The sequence below is a fragment of the Spea bombifrons genome, chromosome 3, assembly GCF_027358695.1.
Source record: "Spea bombifrons isolate aSpeBom1 chromosome 3, aSpeBom1.2.pri, whole genome shotgun sequence".
NCBI classification, from domain to species: Eukaryota; Metazoa; Chordata; class Amphibia; order Anura; family Pelobatidae; genus Spea; species Spea bombifrons.
The window spans coordinates 51174619-51196375 of record NC_071089.1 but is presented as its reverse complement, the minus strand read 5'-3'; the positions used below and the strand labels follow the sequence as shown (position 1 = coordinate 51196375).

Genomic DNA, 21757 nt, shown 5'->3' with positions numbered 1-21757 from the left:
GTTGCTTGACAGTGACATAAACCAGGAGCTGTAAATTCATACCTGAAGTGCAATGTGGGTGAATAAGACCCAACAAATTACTACCACAAAGTTTTACAAAGGCTGGTAGTAGAATTAGTGCATGGAAAGTTAAAATACTAGCATTTTGAATACCTTGGGGTTTGATGGGTGTAAATGCAATTGGTCAAATATGTCCCAAATAGGACATGGGGACAGGATTACCAGATGTGAAAAAAGGTTTTGGAACAGCAAAAAACACTACTTATTGCCCTATAACCTGCAAAAAATATAAAAACATTGGGTGTTTCTAATCCCAGGACAAATAGTAGAATTTATTTAGCAGGTTTTTTTATTAGCTTGTAGATGAGATAAATATTTCCTAAATAAAAGAAAAAGTGTTTTTCAACTTTGTTTACCTTATTTTATTATTTATTTTTCTTAGGAAATTAGATATGATCGAAAAAATTGTATCTTGTTCTGAAATAAAATATAACTTGTGAGGGTACACTAAACAAGAAAGTAGAACATTACATCAAAACACGAGAAGTGCAAAAATGTTAAAACAGCCTCAGTCAGGAAGGGTACAAAAGAGTGGTGGTCTTCACCTTCTGTCTATTAATATTTTATTACTGTATGTGTGATCTCACCCTAAGAGTGCTGTGGAATCTATTGGCATTATATAAATAAATTATTTTAATAGTGTAGGCAAAGATAGAGACTCCAATCTTTTCCAAATTAATTTTAAAACGACAGGCTTTTTTCGAGCAGTATGTAAGAAAAGTGACGTCAACTCGACGGGACATGGTTCATTAATAGAAAAAACAACATTTGCCATGTAGTTATGTGTGAGAATACTGTGGAATTCAAAAGGACATTTCTTCCTAAAACCACCAGGTGGCGATAGCCATATTTTAGAATGGTTGCAATGGATGAAAATATAAGCTCTTCATATACCACTAAGACTTGAAGCGGGAAGGAGGAGTAGGAAGGGTTACTTGGTTTGTGTGCAGTCTAAGGTTGACGAAACCTGCAGGAAGTAAAGCTTTGCTGTCCGTCACATTATTTTGCAGCCATCTCTGTGAGAATAGAAAAAAACTGGGCATTATGTCCTCGGAGACCGTAGCGCTCGGACCGACGACGATGAGTAACGGAGGAACCGCGCTGCGTTCACCTGCCGTTGGCAACAAAGTGACCGTGGTACTCGGAGCCCAGTGGGGCGATGAGGGCAAAGGAAAGGTTGTGGATTTGATAGCTCAGGAGGCAGACATCGTATGTAGATGTCAGGTGAGTGCTGGGACCCGTAGACAAACGCAAAACTCTTTTACGTGTACGTCGTTTATACCTGATTTCGTTAAGATGTGGCAGCGCGAAATTCGTTCCGGTGTTTTGATCTAATAATGTGAATTCCTCATTTAATACAAGCGTTGACAAGTATAAACGGAGACGACCGGAAACGGTGCTCAATGGACTTGTTTGGGGTCTGGCCGTAGGGATGTATGGCGGCTTTCTGATGAGGGCACACGAGGTGGAGGAACATTTCTCCGTACCACCCCCGGTGTTCTCTTCTTTTTTTTCCCAAATACCGATTTAGGCGAATTACTAAGCGTCAGGAGCGCTAACGCTTGTTAAATGATTACGCTACCGTGTTTTCGTTACGGAGCAGAGACCGAGAGTTTTTACAAGAGCATGTTCCAGTACATGGATCCGCAGTCACCTTGACAGGAAGCAGCCATGTGCTTCCTCGTTCCGTGTTGTGTCATCTGCGATGGCAGCTTACGTATGAGATGGTGACAGAACTAAGGCTTGGCGCGAATGAATGCCACAAAGCGCACATTGTCATACCTGGCCCGTAGTCTTACCGAGCATCGTAAAAATCATGTACTCGTTTTATTGAGGGGGCCCGGGAGTCTTTATCTGAATACGATCGCTACTAAGGATAAAACTTTTTTTATTTGCAGCGTTTCCTTTGGGTACCATTGTAGATATTTGAATAAACCCGGCGGTCATTTTGTATTCTGGATGAATTTAATTTTGTGTAGGCCCCTAAAGGAGTCGTGATGCCCAAATGTAGTAATCAATTCTGACATCGACATATGAGGAGCGCTCCAACAGCAAGAAGCATAATTCGTTTGTAATGGAGTGGTGCTGTGCAATTCGGTGTATTGGTAACCCAGCATACTGACTAGAACAGTTTGAGAAGCCACTTTTTATTATATTTTTATGAACTTAAAATTGATACTGTGGTGAGAGAGATTATAAATGTGTGTAATAAATATATATATATATATATATATATCTCTATCATGGACACAAGGGTGTTTTTTTTGGCCCAATCAATAACATGCAGTCTTTATGTGGCCATAGCATCCGTGGTTGGTGCATTTCCAAATGAAGAATAACTCAGCGTTATGGTGATGTGTCGGTGTCCTATAATAGTTATTCCGTTAAAACTGCATCAATCATATACACATTAATGCAAATGTTAGCCGAGTGGTCCGTTTTACCCCAAATATGACCTTGTTTTGGCAGCAAGTTATGGCTTTAATTTTACTGTCCATTTCGCACTCATCTGCGCAGATTCTTTGTGTGAGTCACTGGAAACTTTCTGGCAGATCCAGATCAGAGGGTGATATTTGGGGGTCTTGTTTGGGAAGACACTTGTCGTGGAAGTGCATGAAGCTGCCCTCTCCTCGCAATCAACCCTTCTGACATTTACTAGTGTCATCTTAGCTGGAGGCTCAGCACATTGATGCCGGTCAGCAACCCAAACCTGATTTGGAATTACCCTCTCCTGCTTGTTTATAAACCCACTCCGTTTTAAAACGTGACTATTGTTTATTGTTCCCTGATATCGACCTTAACTATTCAGACATAAAATCACCAGTGCTAACTTAAACCTATCTTTTATCCCTTACACTAAAGCCTAAATCTGACTTGACTGCCACTAAAGTGTCCTTAACTCGGAGCTTCCTGCTAACTAATCGCTCCCTTCCTAAGTAACACAAACTAAAACATGATAAAACGACTTAAATATATATAATATTATATTAAATACACGTAAATGTTTAAAAATAAAACCTAATTTACTGCATAACCTCTCAGAAATACGTTAAAGTTTATTTTATTTACAGTTACATTTGTAACATACACATATCGTTTGGAACACGTTGTAATAGTTCTTCTGGTTATCTTTGACTCACAATCAGAGTGTGGCAGAGAACAGCCAAGGGCAATGTTTATTAAGATTGCCATTGGTAACTTGGATGTAATGATGTTATTGAGTCTGATGAAGACTGGCTGCTGCAGAACTTTCATGGTCTCTGGGTAGCCAGCTAAACCCATGTAGACACAAGATTGGGTTAACCTGTACATTGCTGAATGATTTATTATTATTCTGTGATTATATACGCTAGATAATAAATCCAACAGGCACAGTGCATATCAGCTTGTGAACAACATTTGGTTTTTTAACAGTTTTACTTGAGGGCACTACGCAACCACGAGTCAGGGTATGAATAGCTTTCGCCTTGACTGCCTTTTCAGCTGTAGCTCTAGAGGAACTGACATACAGTTGCATTTGAACGGAACATTTTGTGCACCCATAGATTAAAATACAAGTGCACTATTTTATATGAGTATATGTGCTCTTTAACATTTTGTGAATGCTCAAGGCTTCCAGTTATCAGATTTTCGATAAATTGCAGGTGGCTTTTTTTACTGCACCCTTGGCAATTCCAATACACCGTTCTGACGACAAACTAATTTTTTATTTTTTTGTCAGTTGGGAACTCAGCAAGTTAATTTAGTGAAGAACACTTCATGTTCATGGTCTCACAATAATGTTATAATATACAAATGTTTTGGGTGTTGCTGAATGCCTCTATTATAGGGGTATCTCTCTGCTGCTACACAGGAGATCGTGCTGTCTATTGCCATGCTTGCTGATCACCGTGTGATAAAAATAAATATTTACAATTTCCAGATTTTTTTTCACATCTGTCTAAAATGTTAGCACAGTAATGTGTGTGTGTGTGTACACAATCTGTAACCTTAAGCCAATTGTATTAATAAATGTATATTTAACCTATGAATGTGACCCTTTCAAAAACTGTAGTTTTTGTAAATCTGGTCCACAGAGACGTCGGCTACCTGTAGAATGTGTTCTCGGTCCCAGAGGAGGTTCTTTCTCGGCAGCTTTCTAAGCTTTTCTTAACTAAAGATGCTCTAAACTATTTTCCTGGACCATGCATATGCCACAGATATGTTTGATGATTGAATCCATGCTTCATTGTAAACATGTCCAGTGAATGCAGTTGGAATTCCCTCAAATAAAAAGGTGAAAACTTTTTAGGTTACAATTCAGGAGACCGTCATACTGCAACTCTATCTGATGAAAAGCTTTCTCATAGAAAGGGCTTGCAGTTCTGCCACTGTTGCCGCTGATGAACGACTAATGGAAGAATAGTCTAGATAACTGCTCAGAAATCCGCATGGTGCAGCGACATGAGCCTTTAGGGTATTTGGATGGAGACATTCTTTGAAACCACATAGCGCAGGGATCAACAAACATGATTTGGATCTAGGACCTAACTTTAGATTTTTCTTCCCCAATCGTGTCCCCCCCCCCAGTTTTCCCTGTGATTCCCCCTGCAGTCTTCATGGACTTGGGTTGGGGATTGCAATGTGAGTATCAGAATTGGATAAGCCAGTAGGCTCTAGACACACCTTACAGTGGATATGCTGTTTTCTGATGACCTTCTGGTTGATGTCAGCAGTGGCGGCTCCTCGCAATCAGGCATTCTCTTCTGGATAGGGCATTCTTTATGTAACGGATTACCAACAGGGGGGGAGTCCAGGGGATCTCCCGTGTAGCATGTATGCTGACAGGGGGGAGTCCTTGCTGCTGCAAGAAAGCCAGGACATTGATGTACGTCCTAAAGGGCTTTATTAAAGGCTTTTTAGGACGTACGTGCACGACAATACGGGACTGAAGGGGTTAATTTGAAAATGGGTAGCAATATGAAAGAATTACAACCTACTTGAAAATTACACAGTAATAACTTCCATTCAGTATACAGGAAGGCAAAACGGCGCCTGTCTTTCTACAGCGGATGAGCAATATCTCATCTGCAACGTGGAAACCCAACTTGCCAAATACCAGAAGCGGGTCTTGCACATGAGTGCGCAGATATGCATCCTGATGACTGTCGCCATGTAAGTCACCAGTAAGTATATCGATCTGCACAACAATCCTTCTGAACTACCTATGGTAAATGATCCCCCAAGGATGCAAATGGGCAGAAATAAACCCCCCCCATCTTCCCTGAGTGGTTTGCAGACCCTCCAAAAATTCCAAAATTAAGGTGGAGGGCGTTTCTGTGGGTTTTGTAATTTCCTACCCTTCCTAGAAAAGGTGACTCATCTTCTGTGTGTCCCTGCCACTGCATTGGTCCATAGGGGATTCTTGGGATGCGTTTTTTGGACGAACCGGTAAGTCCGTAGGGGACTGAAGTGGTTAAAGTGGTAGAGCTGTCATAGGTAACCTATTTTGTCTAGCGAGCTGGACCTAGCACAGAGAGGAGAAAGCCCAGGAGATAATTTAGTTCAGCAAGCTGAACAGTTCTATAACTGTTCAGCTTGCTGAGAGGAGTGAGACTTTAAACATTCTTGGATGAGTAATATTTGTTTCTTGCCTTTGTGAAAACATATTTAGCTTTATCCATTGAAACTGAAGTATATCTCTGCTTGCCAAATTTCATTTACAGGCATCGCATTGTTGCTTTTGTGCGTTTACTGAAATATCCAGCTGGGAAAGTGCCAGGAGAAGTTTAAGATCTTGAAATAACTTCATTTCTCGACTCTATACTTTTATACTTTGCTTTGATTTTTTATTTATTTATTTATTTTTTGTTTCCCTTAAATGCTTCTACTAAACATTTTATGAAATAAAACATGTCTTAAAGTGCAATTCTTAGGTTTGGTCAGAACCTGCAAATATGCACAGCAAACAATATTTAGAAAGAGGAGCACGCAACCTGAAAAGCATACACATTGAAATTCCCAGGTTGCTGATAGAAAGATAATGACCAATAACTACACAAAGTAGATATTATGCACTTAACCATTCCATTTGTTTTCTTCTATACAGGGAGGGAACAATGCTGGTCACACGGTTGTTGTGGATTCTGTAGAGTATGATTTCCACCTTCTACCAAGTGGCATTATAAATCCAGAAGTGACTGCTTTCATAGGTAAGCCATAAAACAGAAATTTATTTTTTAGGTTACCTTATGTTTTTTTTACCTTACATTTGTGCGCTGCGCGTGTTTAGCTGTAATTTTCTTCTTTCCCCGTTTACTGAACCCACGCAAGTTTTATATATTGTTTTTCAATGTTGAACTTTGGCATTTGGTGATCCACTGCCCATGCCCTATTTGGTACATCTTTGAGCCGGGCCATTTCAGTGTGCCCTATAAAACCATATATCTTTGAAAACTAGACACCCCAGGGTATTTCAAATGCTGGTATTTTAACTCTATGCATTTTAAGTTTGCAGTAGTATTTTTTTTTTGTGTATTTCTCCCCACACACCTACTTTAGGTATGGATGTACAGCCCCTGGGATATGTCGCTGTCACACAATACCCCAGTATGTGTTCAGCAACATCTCCTGAGTGCTTTGATACCCCACAGGAGATGTGGGGTTTTTGGGAACTAAAAGGCCTTATTTGGGATGTGTTACTTTTTCTAATTGGAAATTAGACGTGTGGTCACCCCCCCGACTCAATTTACCCCATCAAATCATAGATTTAGACACCTCATGGGCATTTAACATGCCAGTATTTTAACTCTTTCCATGCGAGAATTGTTTTAAGCTAAAGCGCTAATTTTAGGACTTGCTCAAAAAAATTTATATATATACTCCTCAACTCCTTCATTGCAAGTCTTGCAAGTGGCAAAATCACTCGCAGTGACGGTTGTGACTGCTCTCTGGAGCGGGCACGGCACGTCCTGGGGTGGGAGTTTTAGTGTAGCTGAATGCCTTGTGATCGAGGCATTTCGCTTTCTGCACCCTTTTGAAGTCATGACGGTCCAGGCCGTCAATTGTCATTATGGTGTTAAAAAAGGGGAGGCTCCTATCCATACTATGGACCACAACATTAAATGAGCATGGCAGTTCATTCTTCTCTTCACTCTCCATGTCACAAAGACATAAATTGTTAAAGGAGTATTTTTCACGTTGTTTCTAAATGTTTGTTTATTTCATGATGCATGTAGTACCATAATGTCAGAATGATAGGAAGAACTAAATTTAGTTAAACAACAATTCTAGAGTTTCAAGTCAAATTGGTTAAATAAGAAGATGCTGTTGATGTTGGCCATTAGTTATTTTCAGATCAAAGGAATGTAGGTGGCATTTCAAATTAAGATTCTGTATCAAGGGATTTTTTTTTTTATTATATTCTTGTGTAAATGATCCAGCCTACAATCTTTTCTTGCACAAAAGGCCAATGGTGTTCATCTTGTAATCTTGGCAATTATAACCTTAATCTGTAGCTGTTGACCAACATTATATACTACTGATAATTTGTATCTCTCAAGATTTATGACTAAATAAAGTAGTACATTTTTTTGTTTCTCAATGTCCACTACTATTGCACATTTATGACTTATTTTGCTTGATGATGACTTTTTCTCAACCATTTTTTTTAGGAAATGGGGTGGTAATCCACCTGCCGGGCCTATTCGAAGAAGCTGAGAAGAACTGTGGAAAAGGGCAAAGTAAGCAACCTGACTGCTTCTATTATAGGCTATTGAACTGTTTTACATTTTGCAAAAGTATAATATTTAATGCTAAACTTGTCTTTTCAGGTTTAGCTGGTTGGGAGAAACGATTAGTTATATCCGACAGGGCACACATTGGTAAGTTTCACCTCTAAAACATTTTTATATTTTGAGTCAATAGGTTTATGCGGAGAGATTTTTATACCAAACCTACCCCCCCAGACAAATATGACAGTGCAAGTTCCATAAGAAAGTTACATGAACAAATGAGCAAAGCTTTCACACTCCAGTGGAAGAATAGTACAATAGATTCCTTCCTGGCACCTAGCGACCGAGAGGTGGTAAAAAGTCTAGTTTACAGGAACTGATTGTTCTCTCACACCAGGGAGAGGTTATCTCAGTAACCTAATGGCAGTAAATATCAACAATAGCTGATGCCAGGAGACCTGTACAATAAAACATAATTTCCCATAAATGTAGCCTGGTGCAAACCGTTGTATCGAGCTCCACAGTCTTTAGAGTCTCTAGTAACTGGGGAAACCTGACATTCTGTACTGTAACAGGTGTATCAAAACTGAAATTATGGATGATATCGGACATCAGTGGATGTTTCACTGTTTTTTATTTTACTTTTCACTCTTTCAATTTTTTTCAGCATCCTTCAGCAGACACATTAACCCCTTCCGTACCGGGACGTACCTGGTACTTCCTGGTTAACAGTCACCGGTAGACCGGGACGTACCAGGTACGTCTCCTCCAAAAAACGCCCCCACATCACCACAATCGCGGTGATCGCGGGGGCGCTGCTGCTGCTGTCTGCCCAGGACTCCTGGGCAGACAGCACAGCCTGTCTAAGCCCGCCCCCAAGCCTACGATCACTCCCACGGAGTGATTTTGTAGGCAGAAACAGCGATTGCAGAAAGATCTGCAATCGCGGTTTCAGCTGCCACAGGCAGCTTCAGGGAAGGGGGGGGGGTGTTGAATGGGTCCCCACACAAGTGTGGGGACCTGATCCAACACCCCCCTGCTGCCTGATCGCTCCATGAGAGCGTCAGTGCAGCGTAAACCGCGGCATTGAAGGGGTTAATTCCCGTTTTGTAGGGGGCTCTGCTGCTGGTGGTCTGCCTGAAAGCCCAGGCAGACCAGCAACAGCAAAAACGACCCCCCAGAAGTCCTCTGATCAGTCCTGTAGGACTGATCAGAGAGATTCCTCCCCTACAATCTCCAGTCTATTGGAGATTGTGTCCCAGCTGCCAGAGGCAGCTTCAGGGACAGGGAGACAGGGTTCTTTGGTCTCCACATGAGTGTGGAGACCAGACCCCCCCCACCCTTCCTCAGTTAACCCCTACCCCCCCCTCTTCCTCAATTAACCCCTTCAATGCTGCGATTGTGTATGACCCCCATCGCAGCATTGCAGGGGTTAATATTAGTCCCCACAAGCTTGTGGGGACTAAATATCAGTCAATGCTGTGCTTCAATGGAGCATCAGCATTGAAAGAGTTAAAAAAAAATGTAAAAAATAATAATAATAATAATAATAATAAAAAAAATTAAAAAATAAATTTAAAAAAAATTAATAAAATAATAATAATAAAAAAAAAAATAACAGCACTGACCTGAAAGTCCAGGGTGCTTCCAGGTCAAATGCTGGGTTGGGCTGATCAGATCGCTCCTGGCCAATAGGAGTGATCGGATCATTATGGCAGCCCACGGATGACCCTGCTCTACAAAGAGAGAGGGGTCATCTAGGGTAATTATGAAAAAACACAAATTATTAATAAATGAAATAATCATAATTATTACCTGATCACTTGTCGGTGACATTTTAAGTCGCTGATTATTGATCGGTCTCCCTGATTGATGTCAGCGGCCTAAACCTGTCACTTACAAGTAATCTGATAAAAAAAAATATTTAAAAAAATGTAAATGCACATGTTCCAGTTTTGCCCTCATAGCTTCCTCAAAAAATGCATGAACCATGCATGTGAGGTCTTGTTGGAATCAGGGGATCTTGGTGAACAAAATGTGGTGTTTTCTTCCACTGTTGCACTTATGGTGTGCAAGAAATTCAGTGCAACATTGAAATGTATGCGTTAAAAAAACAGTAAAACAATTTCCCTGTGAAGTTTGGCAGACATCAGTGAAGAAATGGCTAGCTGAAAACTGTCAAAACTACCCTAGTTGAACACCTTGACTTGTCTACTGTTCATAAATATATACTTTTATGGGGTAATTTACAGTGGGGGGCTTCCAAAATGTCCCAAATGGGATATGGGCCCAGGAAACCAATTTCTGAAAATTCCAAATATGAAAACGAAAATGCACATGTTCCAGGTTTGCCCTCATAGCTTCCTCAAAAAATGCATGAACCATGCATGTGAGGCCTTGTTGGAACCGGGGGATGTTGGTGAACACAATTTGGTGTTTTTTTTCTGCAGTTGCACATATTCTATACAAAATATAATATAAAATCTAAAGCAACATTGCAACATATGCAAAAAAAAACAAAAAAATATAAAAATACCTCAAAATTTGGCAGCAACTGGCGATAAAATCCCTGTTTGAAAAGTGTCAAAATGACCCTAGTTGTACACCTTGACTTATCTACTTTTCATAAACATATAATTTTGGGGGGATAATCAGTATCTGTGACAACTATTGCAGTTATTAGACTACCATGCCAAATTTGCAAAAAATTACATTTCAAAAACACGATGCATGCCTAGCAATATTTGCCCTATACTGGTCAAAATAGATGAAAATCCTGGCCATGTTGGGTGGTTTCCAAATCAGGACAACTTAATGAATATATTTGGGATAATTTTTTCCCATTGGTTCAATGTGTGTACAATTTGTATGTATACAAAACTGTAAAAAAATGCGTTTTTTTCATTTTTTCACCACTTTTTCCAGTTTATTTCAAACAAAACAATGTACTACCCAGCTTAATATGGTTTCAAATGAAAGCCCTACTTGTCCTAAAAAAAACAATATATGATTTGTGTGGGTGCACCAATTGATAAGAGAGAAATTACAGTTGAAGAAAGACATGGCAAAAACACAAAAACGGCTCCGGTCCTTTAGCGACACGTTAGTATCAAAATCCCGGTCCTGAAGGGGTTAAAGGAGTTTGTTTCTATTTTAGTGATTCCTAATAGTCATTCCCCTTTTTAAAGGGACACTCCAGCCATTAAATGCACTTTAACACGGCCAGGCTGTTGTCATATGCATTAAATTGTTGTGTTGTGCATTTTGCTCCAGCGCTGGCTTGGGGAACGCTGTGTTTGGGAAATAAATGTTACATCATGGTGGAGGAGAGAATCTGCTGCAGCTTCTAGTGCTTTTTTATTTTATTTTTTTGGAAGAATGCATAGTAAAGTTCTCAGTCCTTTTGTAATGAGGTATTTTTTTTTTTGTTTTTTTTATTAATATATACCGTAATGGCCTAATTATAGGCCGCACCTAATTTTAAAGAAAAAATACACATAAGTGGAATGGTAAAAGAGAATTTTATCTAATGAACAGGAATAAATTATATGTATTAACATTTTTGCTATCTATTATACAGTTAGTCAACATAGGTTATATACAAACAAAATGGCTATTGTTTTTGCCAATTTCTAAGGACCCCTCCCTGGTGTCTAGCAGGGGCAGCCGGTGGATGTCTGCACGATGCACATAGACAACCTCTGCTGCTGCTCGCCACTTCTGCTGGGGCTTCAATGCTCAGTCATAGAAGCCCCGGCGGAAGTGCCGGCAGCAGCGGAAGTTGTCTGCGCACATTGGACAGACGTTCACCGGCTGCCAGAGAGGAGGGGGATGCTCATCTCTGGCAGCCGGTGAATGTCTGCGCGATGCGCTCAGACAACCTGCGCTGCTGCTGCTGTGACTGATAAATTAAACTGACCCCTTAAGCCAGATAGCGTTAAACCTGTACAGAATGGGAAATATACTAGGTCTTTTTGATAAATTAAGGAGCACAAAAATATAGTCTGTCTGGCCACACAGAGACAAACACTACTTGCAATTTAATACTTAGGGGTTTAATAAGTGTCTATTTCTGATGATTTTTACACTTTGAGACGTTACTGCATGATTGCATCTATGAATGGCCTAATCACTGAGCGAGACATTTGTTTTAACACTGGAGCTCGCAGGGCTGCAATACTTGATTATGTTGTACAATATGTTCCTAATTGGTTTTGCAATCAAATATAAGACCAAAAGGTAATGATGTGTAGGACTGTATGTATATATAACTTATTTTTTATTTTTGTTAGTGTTTGACTTCCATCAAGCTGCAGATGGGATCCAGGAACAGCAAAGACAAGAACAAGCTGGTAAAAAGTATGTGTACAGCACTTAACATTTAAATGTGGTTAAATAAATCAAGATGTACATTATATATCCGTGGCATAAATATACAAATCTTTAGTTGCTTCTGATTTAATTCAGTTTACATTTAGTTGACATAATTTTTTTGAGATTCCTCATAGAACCTTGTCCCTAAATGTTTGTTTTTATCGTGATCTTTGCTTTGCTTTACACATGTTGCCTTCCTGCTTCAAAGCCAATAAAACCATATGTAGTTTGATCTTTATCTCTCCAGCAAAAGTGGTGGTGGTGGTAAACATTGTCAAACTTGTGCAGGGTAAACATGTAACTTTACAGTGGGCAAAATATGAGTAAACGAAATAACAAAAAATAAATTCCGGTGTCCTTCACAACTATTCTGCATACCCCGCATTTTTGATGATGGCCGCCTAGTCTCTCTGGTAGGCACTCAAGTGTTAAGGCTCAAGAAAAGAAGTGAGGAAGAAACCCAGGAGCTTGTGTATACCTCTCTCCATGGATGCCCACACACCTTCAGACACATTGAACTCATCATGTGGTGTCTTTTATTGAAGGTCTGCTCCCCCTAGAGGATTTGTTTAGAAAAAAAGCTTTTGGGACCCCAGTGTGACCCTTTTCTGCAGTAACTTTGGAGCTATTTTAAGTAGTAGCATGTACTTTAGATTGCAGTTCCAGGCTATACATGTTTTGCATTTATACTAAATTCCAGTTTATTAAGCCTCATTTTGCTTTTTCAGTTGAATAATCTGATTTCTTTCTGATTTCAAAGTTTAGGAACCACAAAGAAAGGTATTGGTCCTGTGTACTCTTCAAAAGCTGCTCGAAGTGGTCTAAGAATGTGTGACCTTGTATCTGATTTTAATGAATTCTCCAAGAGGTTTGTATTTGTCACCATCCAGACTCTTAATTTTTTCAGTTCCCTTACCTACAGAAGATATTTTTCTTGATAACACTGCCCAGGAGGGACTAAAACCTTTTATTTGTGTGAAACCGAATGTGTAATATTAAATCAATAATTCTGTGATGAAAATTCTAAGTGTGCCTACTTTCTTTACCTATATATTTAAGCCCAGACGGTTTCTGTAGTTTTTCTTGTTTGTGATGATTTAGAAAATCATTACATACATACATACATACATACATACATTGTGTTGGCTTTACTTAGCAGTTTGGAACAGTAAAGACTGTGTCAGGTATAAAAATTGGGTTGTATCCGTAGGATCTACTGCATTGCCCAAATCAGGTGAAATAAAAGTAGCAGATGCGTTGTTACAGATCTTAATGTTCATTTTCACAGGTTTACACTGTTGGCAAACCAGTACAAGTCAATGTACCCCTCCCTGGAAATTAATATTGAAGGTGAACTGGAGAAGCTTAAGGTATTTATTTTATTGTATTAAATCTAATAGTTTTTGTAATTGGAAGTCCGCTATGGGCAGGAAATATAGAGTTATGCACAAATTGTCCAATCTTATGAAATTCCTGTGGTGGTCTTCTGCTTTATGTGTGACATATATTGATATGTTTTTTTATGTATATAATTGGCTGTATAGCGTACAGCTTTACAAAGGAGCGGCTGTGGCATATATCGGTGTTACTTGCTCCCCTGCTCTGCTGAGTAGCTTATAAATGTAGAAAATGTAGTCTGTGGGGTTTTTTTTGTTTTTTGTTGTTCTCCCCTTTTTTTATTTTTTAAATTAAAGGGCTAGCACAGGACTGATTTGTTTTTGTTTTACACAGAGCTATGCAGACAGAGTAAAACCCATGGTAAAGGATGGTGTTTATTTTATATATGAAGCTCTTCACGGCCCTCCAAGAAGAATATTGGTAGAAGGGGCAAATGCAGCGTTACTGGATATAGATTTTGGTAAGTGGTTTTTTTGGGTTTTTTTTTTTTGTTTTGTTTTGCAACATTTTGTTTCACCACAAATGAAAACACTTTAAATCCAAATCAGGCACTGTGTTAAGAAAATATATATTTTGATGAATCATTTTGCCCAAATATGCTAGTCTTGCAATGAGGTTTCTTACACATGCTTACATGTAGGTGTGCTGAGCTTATTTGGTGTGTTTTAGTAGAGATTTTATAGTGGTTGTGGTAATGCTTGCATCCCAAGTATCCCTTTTAAAAACAGTAATAGTCACAACGGTGTGCTTTATAAATGTGCATAAAATGTGTTTAGCTTGGCAATAAAAATAACTACTGATAGGTAACAATGTCACAAATAGTCTTAATAAAGCCTCTTAGCCACACTTCTAACCAGAAGTGGTTTGCTTTCAGTATGTTTTAAAAATGCAAGCATTTGTTAAAAAAATAAATAAATAGAAACAATACTATATAATAGTATATATTATAGGTTGGTGCAGATACCTTTAAATCAAATTGATCTGCCCCTTTATGTCCATGTTGATGCTTCTGTTGCATGATATATAAAATCCAAAATTGTTTGTTGTAACTAGTGCCCGCTCTTTCCAGTGACCTACGCTTTCTAACCAAAATGTGACCAATAAATAAAAATATGGTAACATTTAAAATAATCCTCAAGTGATGTCACCATGGGAACCATATTGTTCCAGCAATGGGGAAAAAAGTTCATTTTTAATTGTATCTTCCCAAAAATCCTGGCATGGAATAATTTAAAATACTAGCATTTCAAATACCCATTTTGCTTAAAAAAGAATGTATGGTTTGATGGGGTAAATTTAAGAAGTCCCAAATAAGACATGGGAGCAGACTGATGTCAAAATGAGAGGTTGCACCCCCAAAACAACCCAGCATGTCCCAAATGTGGCCTTTTAGCCCCCAAATAACCTGACAAACCCCATGCATGGGTGGTATCACTGTACTCGGGAAGAATACCAGGATCTCTAAACTCGTACCCGAAGTACAACACACAAACACACAAAAAATAAGTTACTATCACAAAGTTTGACAAGTGCTGGAATTAGAATTGATGCATGGAAAGTGTTAAAATACCAGCATTTGAAACACCTTGAGATGTCTAATTTAATTTTCAAGTATATTTTTTTGATGAAGGTAAGATGTCCCAAATAAGACATGGGGATCGGATTATCAGAAATGGTTTTGAGATGACAAAACGCTACTTGTACTAATTGCCCTATAACTTGTTTAAAAAAAAAAAAATGAAAAAAAAATGTGTATTTCTAAGATCAGGACAAATAGTAGATACTATCAATCAGGTTTTTACATTAGCTTTTGTAGATGAGTAAAATAGTTGTCAAACTGTGCTTACATTAGACTTACATTTTTTTTCCATTTTCATTTTAAGGAACGTACCCCTTTGTAACATCTTCCAATTGTACAGTTGGTGGAGTCTGTACAGGCCTGGGTATTCCACCTCAGAGCATTGGCGAAGTATACGGTGTTGTGAAGGCATACACTACACGTGTTGGGATTGGTGCTTTTCCTACCGAACAAAATAATGTAAGCTTTAGTTTGCAGTGTGAATTTCAACAGCGCTAAAAGAGAAAATTCTGTCACATTTAATTGTCGATATATCCCATATCTGTTGATCTAGATTAAACAAAAAGCCTTTAAAGATAATGTAGATTGAGGGGAGGGAAATATTAATTCATACCTCCTAAGGGCAATCGGTAATCCATAGGTCGACCAATATTAAAATTTGTACAGTAGCTATTTATTTCATTTGCAAAAACATACACGGTAGACATGGTCACCTCCTGTAGACATCAGTTATTCTAGAGCTTTACAGACTTACTGATTCTTAGCCCATGCTAACTCATCAGGTCAACGCTCTAAACGTGTCAGCTCTGGACAGCTGATTGGTTGACGCAAATAGCATTAACATAGACACTCAAGACTACTCTAGCAAACAGGGTTTACCTATTTTTGTAATTGCTCCTGACTAAAAGTGGCTTATCCGTAAATAAACAGGGTCAGTTCTATATTTACAGAATGTTTTTTACTTTTCAAATAAATTGTTAAATACTAAGTATATTCCAGAGTAGTCATTACAATTCTGTTCTCTGGGAGCATGAACCACTTGGGGCAGTCTGTATACAGTTTTTTTTTATCAGCATGCTTATTAATCTCTGTTAATAGGAAATAGGAGATCTGCTACAAACACGTGGCCATGAGTTTGGGGTTACTACTGGAAGAAGAAGAAGATGTGGGTGGCTGGACCTAGTTCTGCTTCGATATGCTCATATGATCAATGGATTCACAGCGTGAGTTTTATTTATTTTTTTTTTTTTTTGTGTGTGTGTAATTAAGTTATATGCATTTTTAGAACTCTTCCATAGCCAAAAAAAAGCTTACAATTTAAATATCCTAGTGACTAGGATAAACACTGTATAAATTAGTTTTTATTGCTATATTCGCCTTAACTAGAATAAATATATAATAGAGCCTGTGCTATCTGCTAAAAACTTGATCCATTTTCAGCGGGTCGTTTTAGACCGGCTATTTGTACAGAAAAACTGAACTCTTGAATAAAGCAATACCTTGCCATATATCAATCCATCAAACGGTAATGCAAAATTATACAGATTCTTGTGGATACGTGCTGAAAATAAGTTGTAGTTAAAAAAGATTTCTCAACCTTTTTACCTTTTAGTTTCATAAACACAGGTTGAGACTATACTGTAATAGTGGATGTGTTCGATTTTAAAATTTCTAATTTTTTTGTTTTATTGTATAGGCTGGCTCTTACCAAGCTTGACATTTTGGATGTCTTCCCTGAAATCAAAGTGGGTGTTTCCTACAAAATCGAAGGGAAGACTATACCTCATTTTCCAGGTGAGTTAAATTACATTCTAATTGCTTTCAGAGTTAGGCCAAGTACCAGGCACCCACCGTGGTGTTTACCACATAATACATTAGAAATAGATCTCCACTCCTACATTAAGGGTCACGTAATTTTGACATAAGGGATATTGTTAGGATACTTCCTGGAGCATAGGCGAATGGATCAGAAGACCAGTGACCAGTCAGGGAAAAGAAATGTTGGTGCGCTAAACTAAATTCCCAGGCTCCTAATAATACAAATCTGTAAAATGCCTACCAAACATGTGAGCATGCTGCAAATAATGTATTGGCTGTACACTGTATACAAAAACTGTCTGCGCTCCTCACCCTATTAAAGTTGGCAACAAATATATAAACATAAATGAGAGGCTTTGGTTATATAAATTGGCCACATCAAGGCACGCTTTCAATAGGGTGAGAACCTACTCTCACCTCCTACATAATGGGCACACAAAGCAGTTTATACTGCTACCAAAACCTTATTAATGTGTTGGGGGTGGTGCAAGTAAGCCCAGTGACCAATCGGGGGAACAGCCTGTAACATCCAAAGATCAAGTTGCTTTCTCTAAATCCCGTATTTGCCAAAAATAGGCCGCACTTGTTACCCCCACTTTAAGTCTTTAAAGTGGGAGTGCAGCCTATAATCGGGGTTTAGCGCAAGGATGCGCAATTTGTATTGCCAGACGCTCGGGGACATGCGGTTCTGGGCGCCGGGCCAATGTTTTTTTTTTGTTTTTTTTTTTTTTTCTTTTTCAATAAGCCGTGCTGCGGGCAAGCAGCAGGTTTAGGATCCGGATTCCCCAGCAGCGCTGCAGGGGACCTGGATCCTCCGCTCCGGCTTTAAAATAGCACCAAACTTTAAGGGTGCGGCCTATAATCGAGCTGCATTTTACAGCCACTTGCAGTCCTGAAGTATAGGCTGCACCCCTTGAGTAAATATTAAGTGCAGTCTATAATTGGGACAATACAGTATCATTTGAAAGCTATGATAGTATTACGCTCTAAACTAATCCTTTTCTGTATGTAAAATTTCACAGCAAATCAAGAAGTTTTGAACAAAGCTGAAGTTGAGTATGAAACACTCCCTGGATGGAATAAAGACACATCTAATGCCAGAACATTTGAAGAGTTGCCAGAAAACGCTAAGAAATACGTCCAATTTATTGAAGAAACGCTGGGTGTTCCTAGTAAGTAGTTTGTTCTTCGTTCATCTATCATATTGTTTAAACCTGCCATTCTTTCTCTCTAGAGAATTGTAAGCAAAATTAAAGTTGAGCCATGGGTAATTTCCACAGCAACTTCCAGAAAAGCATTTTTTTGCCCAGCTCTAAGAGATGTTTTGTTGTTGAATGTGTTGGTTCTTTTTTAACTTGGTTTTCCCCACCTGGTGCTACCCCAGGGTGTCCAGTTACTCTTCAGAAAGCATAAATATACAGATTATTTTTCTGCTACGTAGAATACTATATTTGTATTGTACCCTATGGGTTATTAGTGGAGATTGTGTTGTTTAGCATTAGAACTGCAGTTTTCTTAATTTATTGGGATTATGGAGTGGTTGTACACTGCCTAAGAGGGGTACACGATTTTGGTGTGAGATTCCGGTGTCGCATACATTATATTCAATTTTTGACATAGGAGCCATACTACCCCAAAACTAACCTCAGATATACACTACATTTATTTATATACTAACCACAATTCATTCTTAATTTAAAGAAAGGGAAAAAAATATATATATAATGCATCTAACCCTGAAACAAAGTGCACAGATCACCTTAAATTCACTTTAGGGATGATAGAGAAGTTGGCCTCTGGGCCTGTGATTTCTCCAAGAAACCCTAATGTCAGCGACACATTTTCTTTTGAAAGTCCCCCAACACCAAAAAAAAAAAAGCACACAAAAAAGCTGCAGGGTGTGCTACACGTATTGGCATTGTGGGGAAACAGTCTCACTGTTCTGATCAGTGTGGGCTCTGCATTGCCAGTTGCTTCAAGCTGTATCACACAGCTGTAATTTTCTAAAATAAATAAATATTGGCATACATGCCTTTAGGATTCCTTTCTCCCACATGTCCCCCTTTTCAAGTATAAGCTAACGAACTGCCATTGAGGGCACAGGTAATACAGATTTCCTGTTTAGTTTAATGTACCATGGCCCCTATGTGCACTTTTATTTCACTTATTTTTCTTTTTTTTAAAAATACCCAATACCACAACACTTCAAGCCTTATAAGTTCCTAAAATAGGCTTCTGCAACCAAATATGGTTTGTGAAAGAAATAGAATCAATAACCTGCAGTTGTTGAAAAATCTAAAATACATCAGGCATATACTGGTGGCAAAAAGACCATATACCGTTTTAGTATATACTCTGGTTTGTCTTCCTTTTTTAAAATAAAATTGAATTTTGGTAGTCTAATTTTGGGATTCCGAACAGAGTAACTGCCACAATAGATGAAATCATAGGTAAATCTGGACAAGTAAATATATTGTGCATAATTTTATGTTTTCCATGTAAACCCCCCCCCCCCAAAAAAAAAACTTTATAGTTCCTTTTTAATAAACATTACTTTTTCTCTTCTCAGTCAAATGGATTGGAGTAGGTAAATCCAGGGAGTCGATGATTCAACGTTTCTAAGTAGGTTAATGCAGCCGCATAATGGAACACCTCTGTGACCCCCGCACCAGGAAGCAGTCATTGCGCCTGTTGAAGACCAGCCATTGGAGCACACAGCATATCTACAACCAGAATGATCTGTATCTTGGTTAAGAACTGGATATATTGTGTGTGATACTTTCTGTAGACTGTGTGTGTTTATACACGCGTTTAATCTCCCTCTCTATTTGTCTTTTTCTCTGTCCTGTCTGAGTTTGTATGATTGCCTCAAGATAAGTAGATTAAAATAGTGGATTGTGTGACTGATGTAAATGCTTAGGGAACATTACAAAGTTATTCCTCATGTGTGTGTGTGTGTGTGTGTGCATATGCTTGTATGCCTTTTAACAAAAAATAAATATATATATATATGAGAGGGACTGGGGAAGGGGGTCTTAAATGCAATGAAAATCATTTTGCTTTAAAGGGAATTTGTGCTGTACACAAAGTAATTCTGTTACACTGCTTAACGTGCAACATTCTGTTTCATCTGGTTGGCAGTTTGATTAAAGATCTCTTTTTATGACTTATATTGTAAAAAAAAAAAAATAATAATAAACTTCACTATGTGGCTGGATGCCTTTTTTCACATCTGCTTTATGCCATTAACATCTAATATCATTAGGAAAAATCATGCCTGTCTTTGTTTTAGTCCAATAGCATCTTTGTACAAAAATGTATACTGTATCTCTTGCGTGTTGTGGTAATTAAGGGGCCCAAACACAAAAAATCGTCTCCATACCATTATCCCTCCTCCACCAAACTTTACAGTTGGCACTATGCAGTCAGTGACCCACTTCACGTGGTCATCTGCTTCGTAGCTGAGTTGTTGCTGTTCCACTTTCCAATACTACCACTTACGGTTGGCCGTGGAATATGTAGCAGCTATGAAATTTCACAGTTACTTATTGAAGAAGGAGCATCCTATCGCAGTACAAGGCTTGGATTTTTTTTTCCTCCTTCTCTCTCTTCTCCACAAGTTTGTAAATGCAGACTGGATGGCTAGGTGTTCATTTTATACACATGTGGCAATGGGTCTGATGGAAACACCTGAATTCAATAATTAATAGGTGTATAATAGATTACATACATATATACATACATACATACATACATACATACATACATACATACATACATACATACATACATACTAACTGACCCCATCAAGCTTCTAGGGCGAAAACAAGGAAGAAGACTCCAGCGAGTTTAGATTAGAGAAGCATTGGAGAACCAGCTACCTTCCACCTACTTAGTGAGAAATGAAGAGTAGGTTTTGTTAACCACCAGATGGAGCCATAACGCTATGTAATGAATTGTCTTACGCTAGAAATACACTGGTAAATTTTATCCTTGGTGTTTGCGCTGCTATATAGTAATCTCAAACATTACAATATTAATATTTATGATTGTATTAAATAAACATATTTGACAAGCTATTCACATACTTTTCACGATTAGCATTCACACCTTCCGCACAACCCTAATATCCGTTTTTACTTTTTCATTTTTTACTTTTTCATTTTTTGTCCTATTTCTTAATTTGTGTTTCTAAGCTGGGTGAGGCCTATATATTGTTTAAAATAATTTACACTGCATCACTTTTTACATCATACTGTTGCCTTAATTACCCACCCTTAGTGTTCAAACCTGTCTTTTCAACATAGTTGCAAATCTTAGACCTTCTTGAAATGGTAGTAAAGTCTTTTTTGTTTTATTTAAATATACTAAAGAGGTCAGTAAGGAAAATGAATTTGCTTCACTTTTCTCTGCCACTAAACAGGTGGTGTTTAACTAAGCACCACAACTTGTTTAGTTTACAGGTGAATGATCTTATTTACTTGATGGGACATGGAGTTAAATTTGAAATACTTAGCCTGTTTTTCTCTGTTTTTGTGCATTTAGTTGAGAATTATTATTTTGTATTCATTTATATAGAAAGATCATATTGCACAGCACAGTAGAAGACATGGGTCTTCGAAGAGGTCCACTGAAGCAGCAGCAGGGGAGGGAGAAACCATTTCCTGGGTTTTGCAAGACAAGGGGTAAAAAACTGGCAGGGGCTGCCATTGTGAAAAATGCATCCTATGCTTTCCAGCAGGTGTGTGGTGAAGCAAGTGCTGTGAGGAACTCAGCAGGGTCACATAATGCAACTGCTTCACCGCTCCCTGCAAGA

At 38.5% G+C, this 21757-nt stretch overlaps 1 protein-coding gene across 1 annotated transcript; it reads left to right on the top strand.

Moving 5' to 3' along the window:
* The first annotated feature begins 936 nt into the window (after window positions 1-936).
* Window positions 937-20156, top strand: LOC128483087 (adenylosuccinate synthetase isozyme 2). Its single transcript, XM_053459132.1, has 13 exons — window positions 937-1284; window positions 6149-6251; window positions 7713-7781; window positions 7872-7922; window positions 12065-12131; window positions 12907-13014; window positions 13435-13516; window positions 13878-14004; window positions 15428-15582; window positions 16222-16346; window positions 16820-16917; window positions 17964-18113; window positions 19511-20156. Exons 1-13 carry the CDS (start codon window positions 1105-1107, stop codon window positions 19561-19563), a joined length of 1368 nt encoding a protein of 455 aa, XP_053315107.1. The 5' UTR covers window positions 937-1104; the 3' UTR covers window positions 19564-20156.
* Window positions 20157-21757: the final 1601 nt, after the last annotated feature.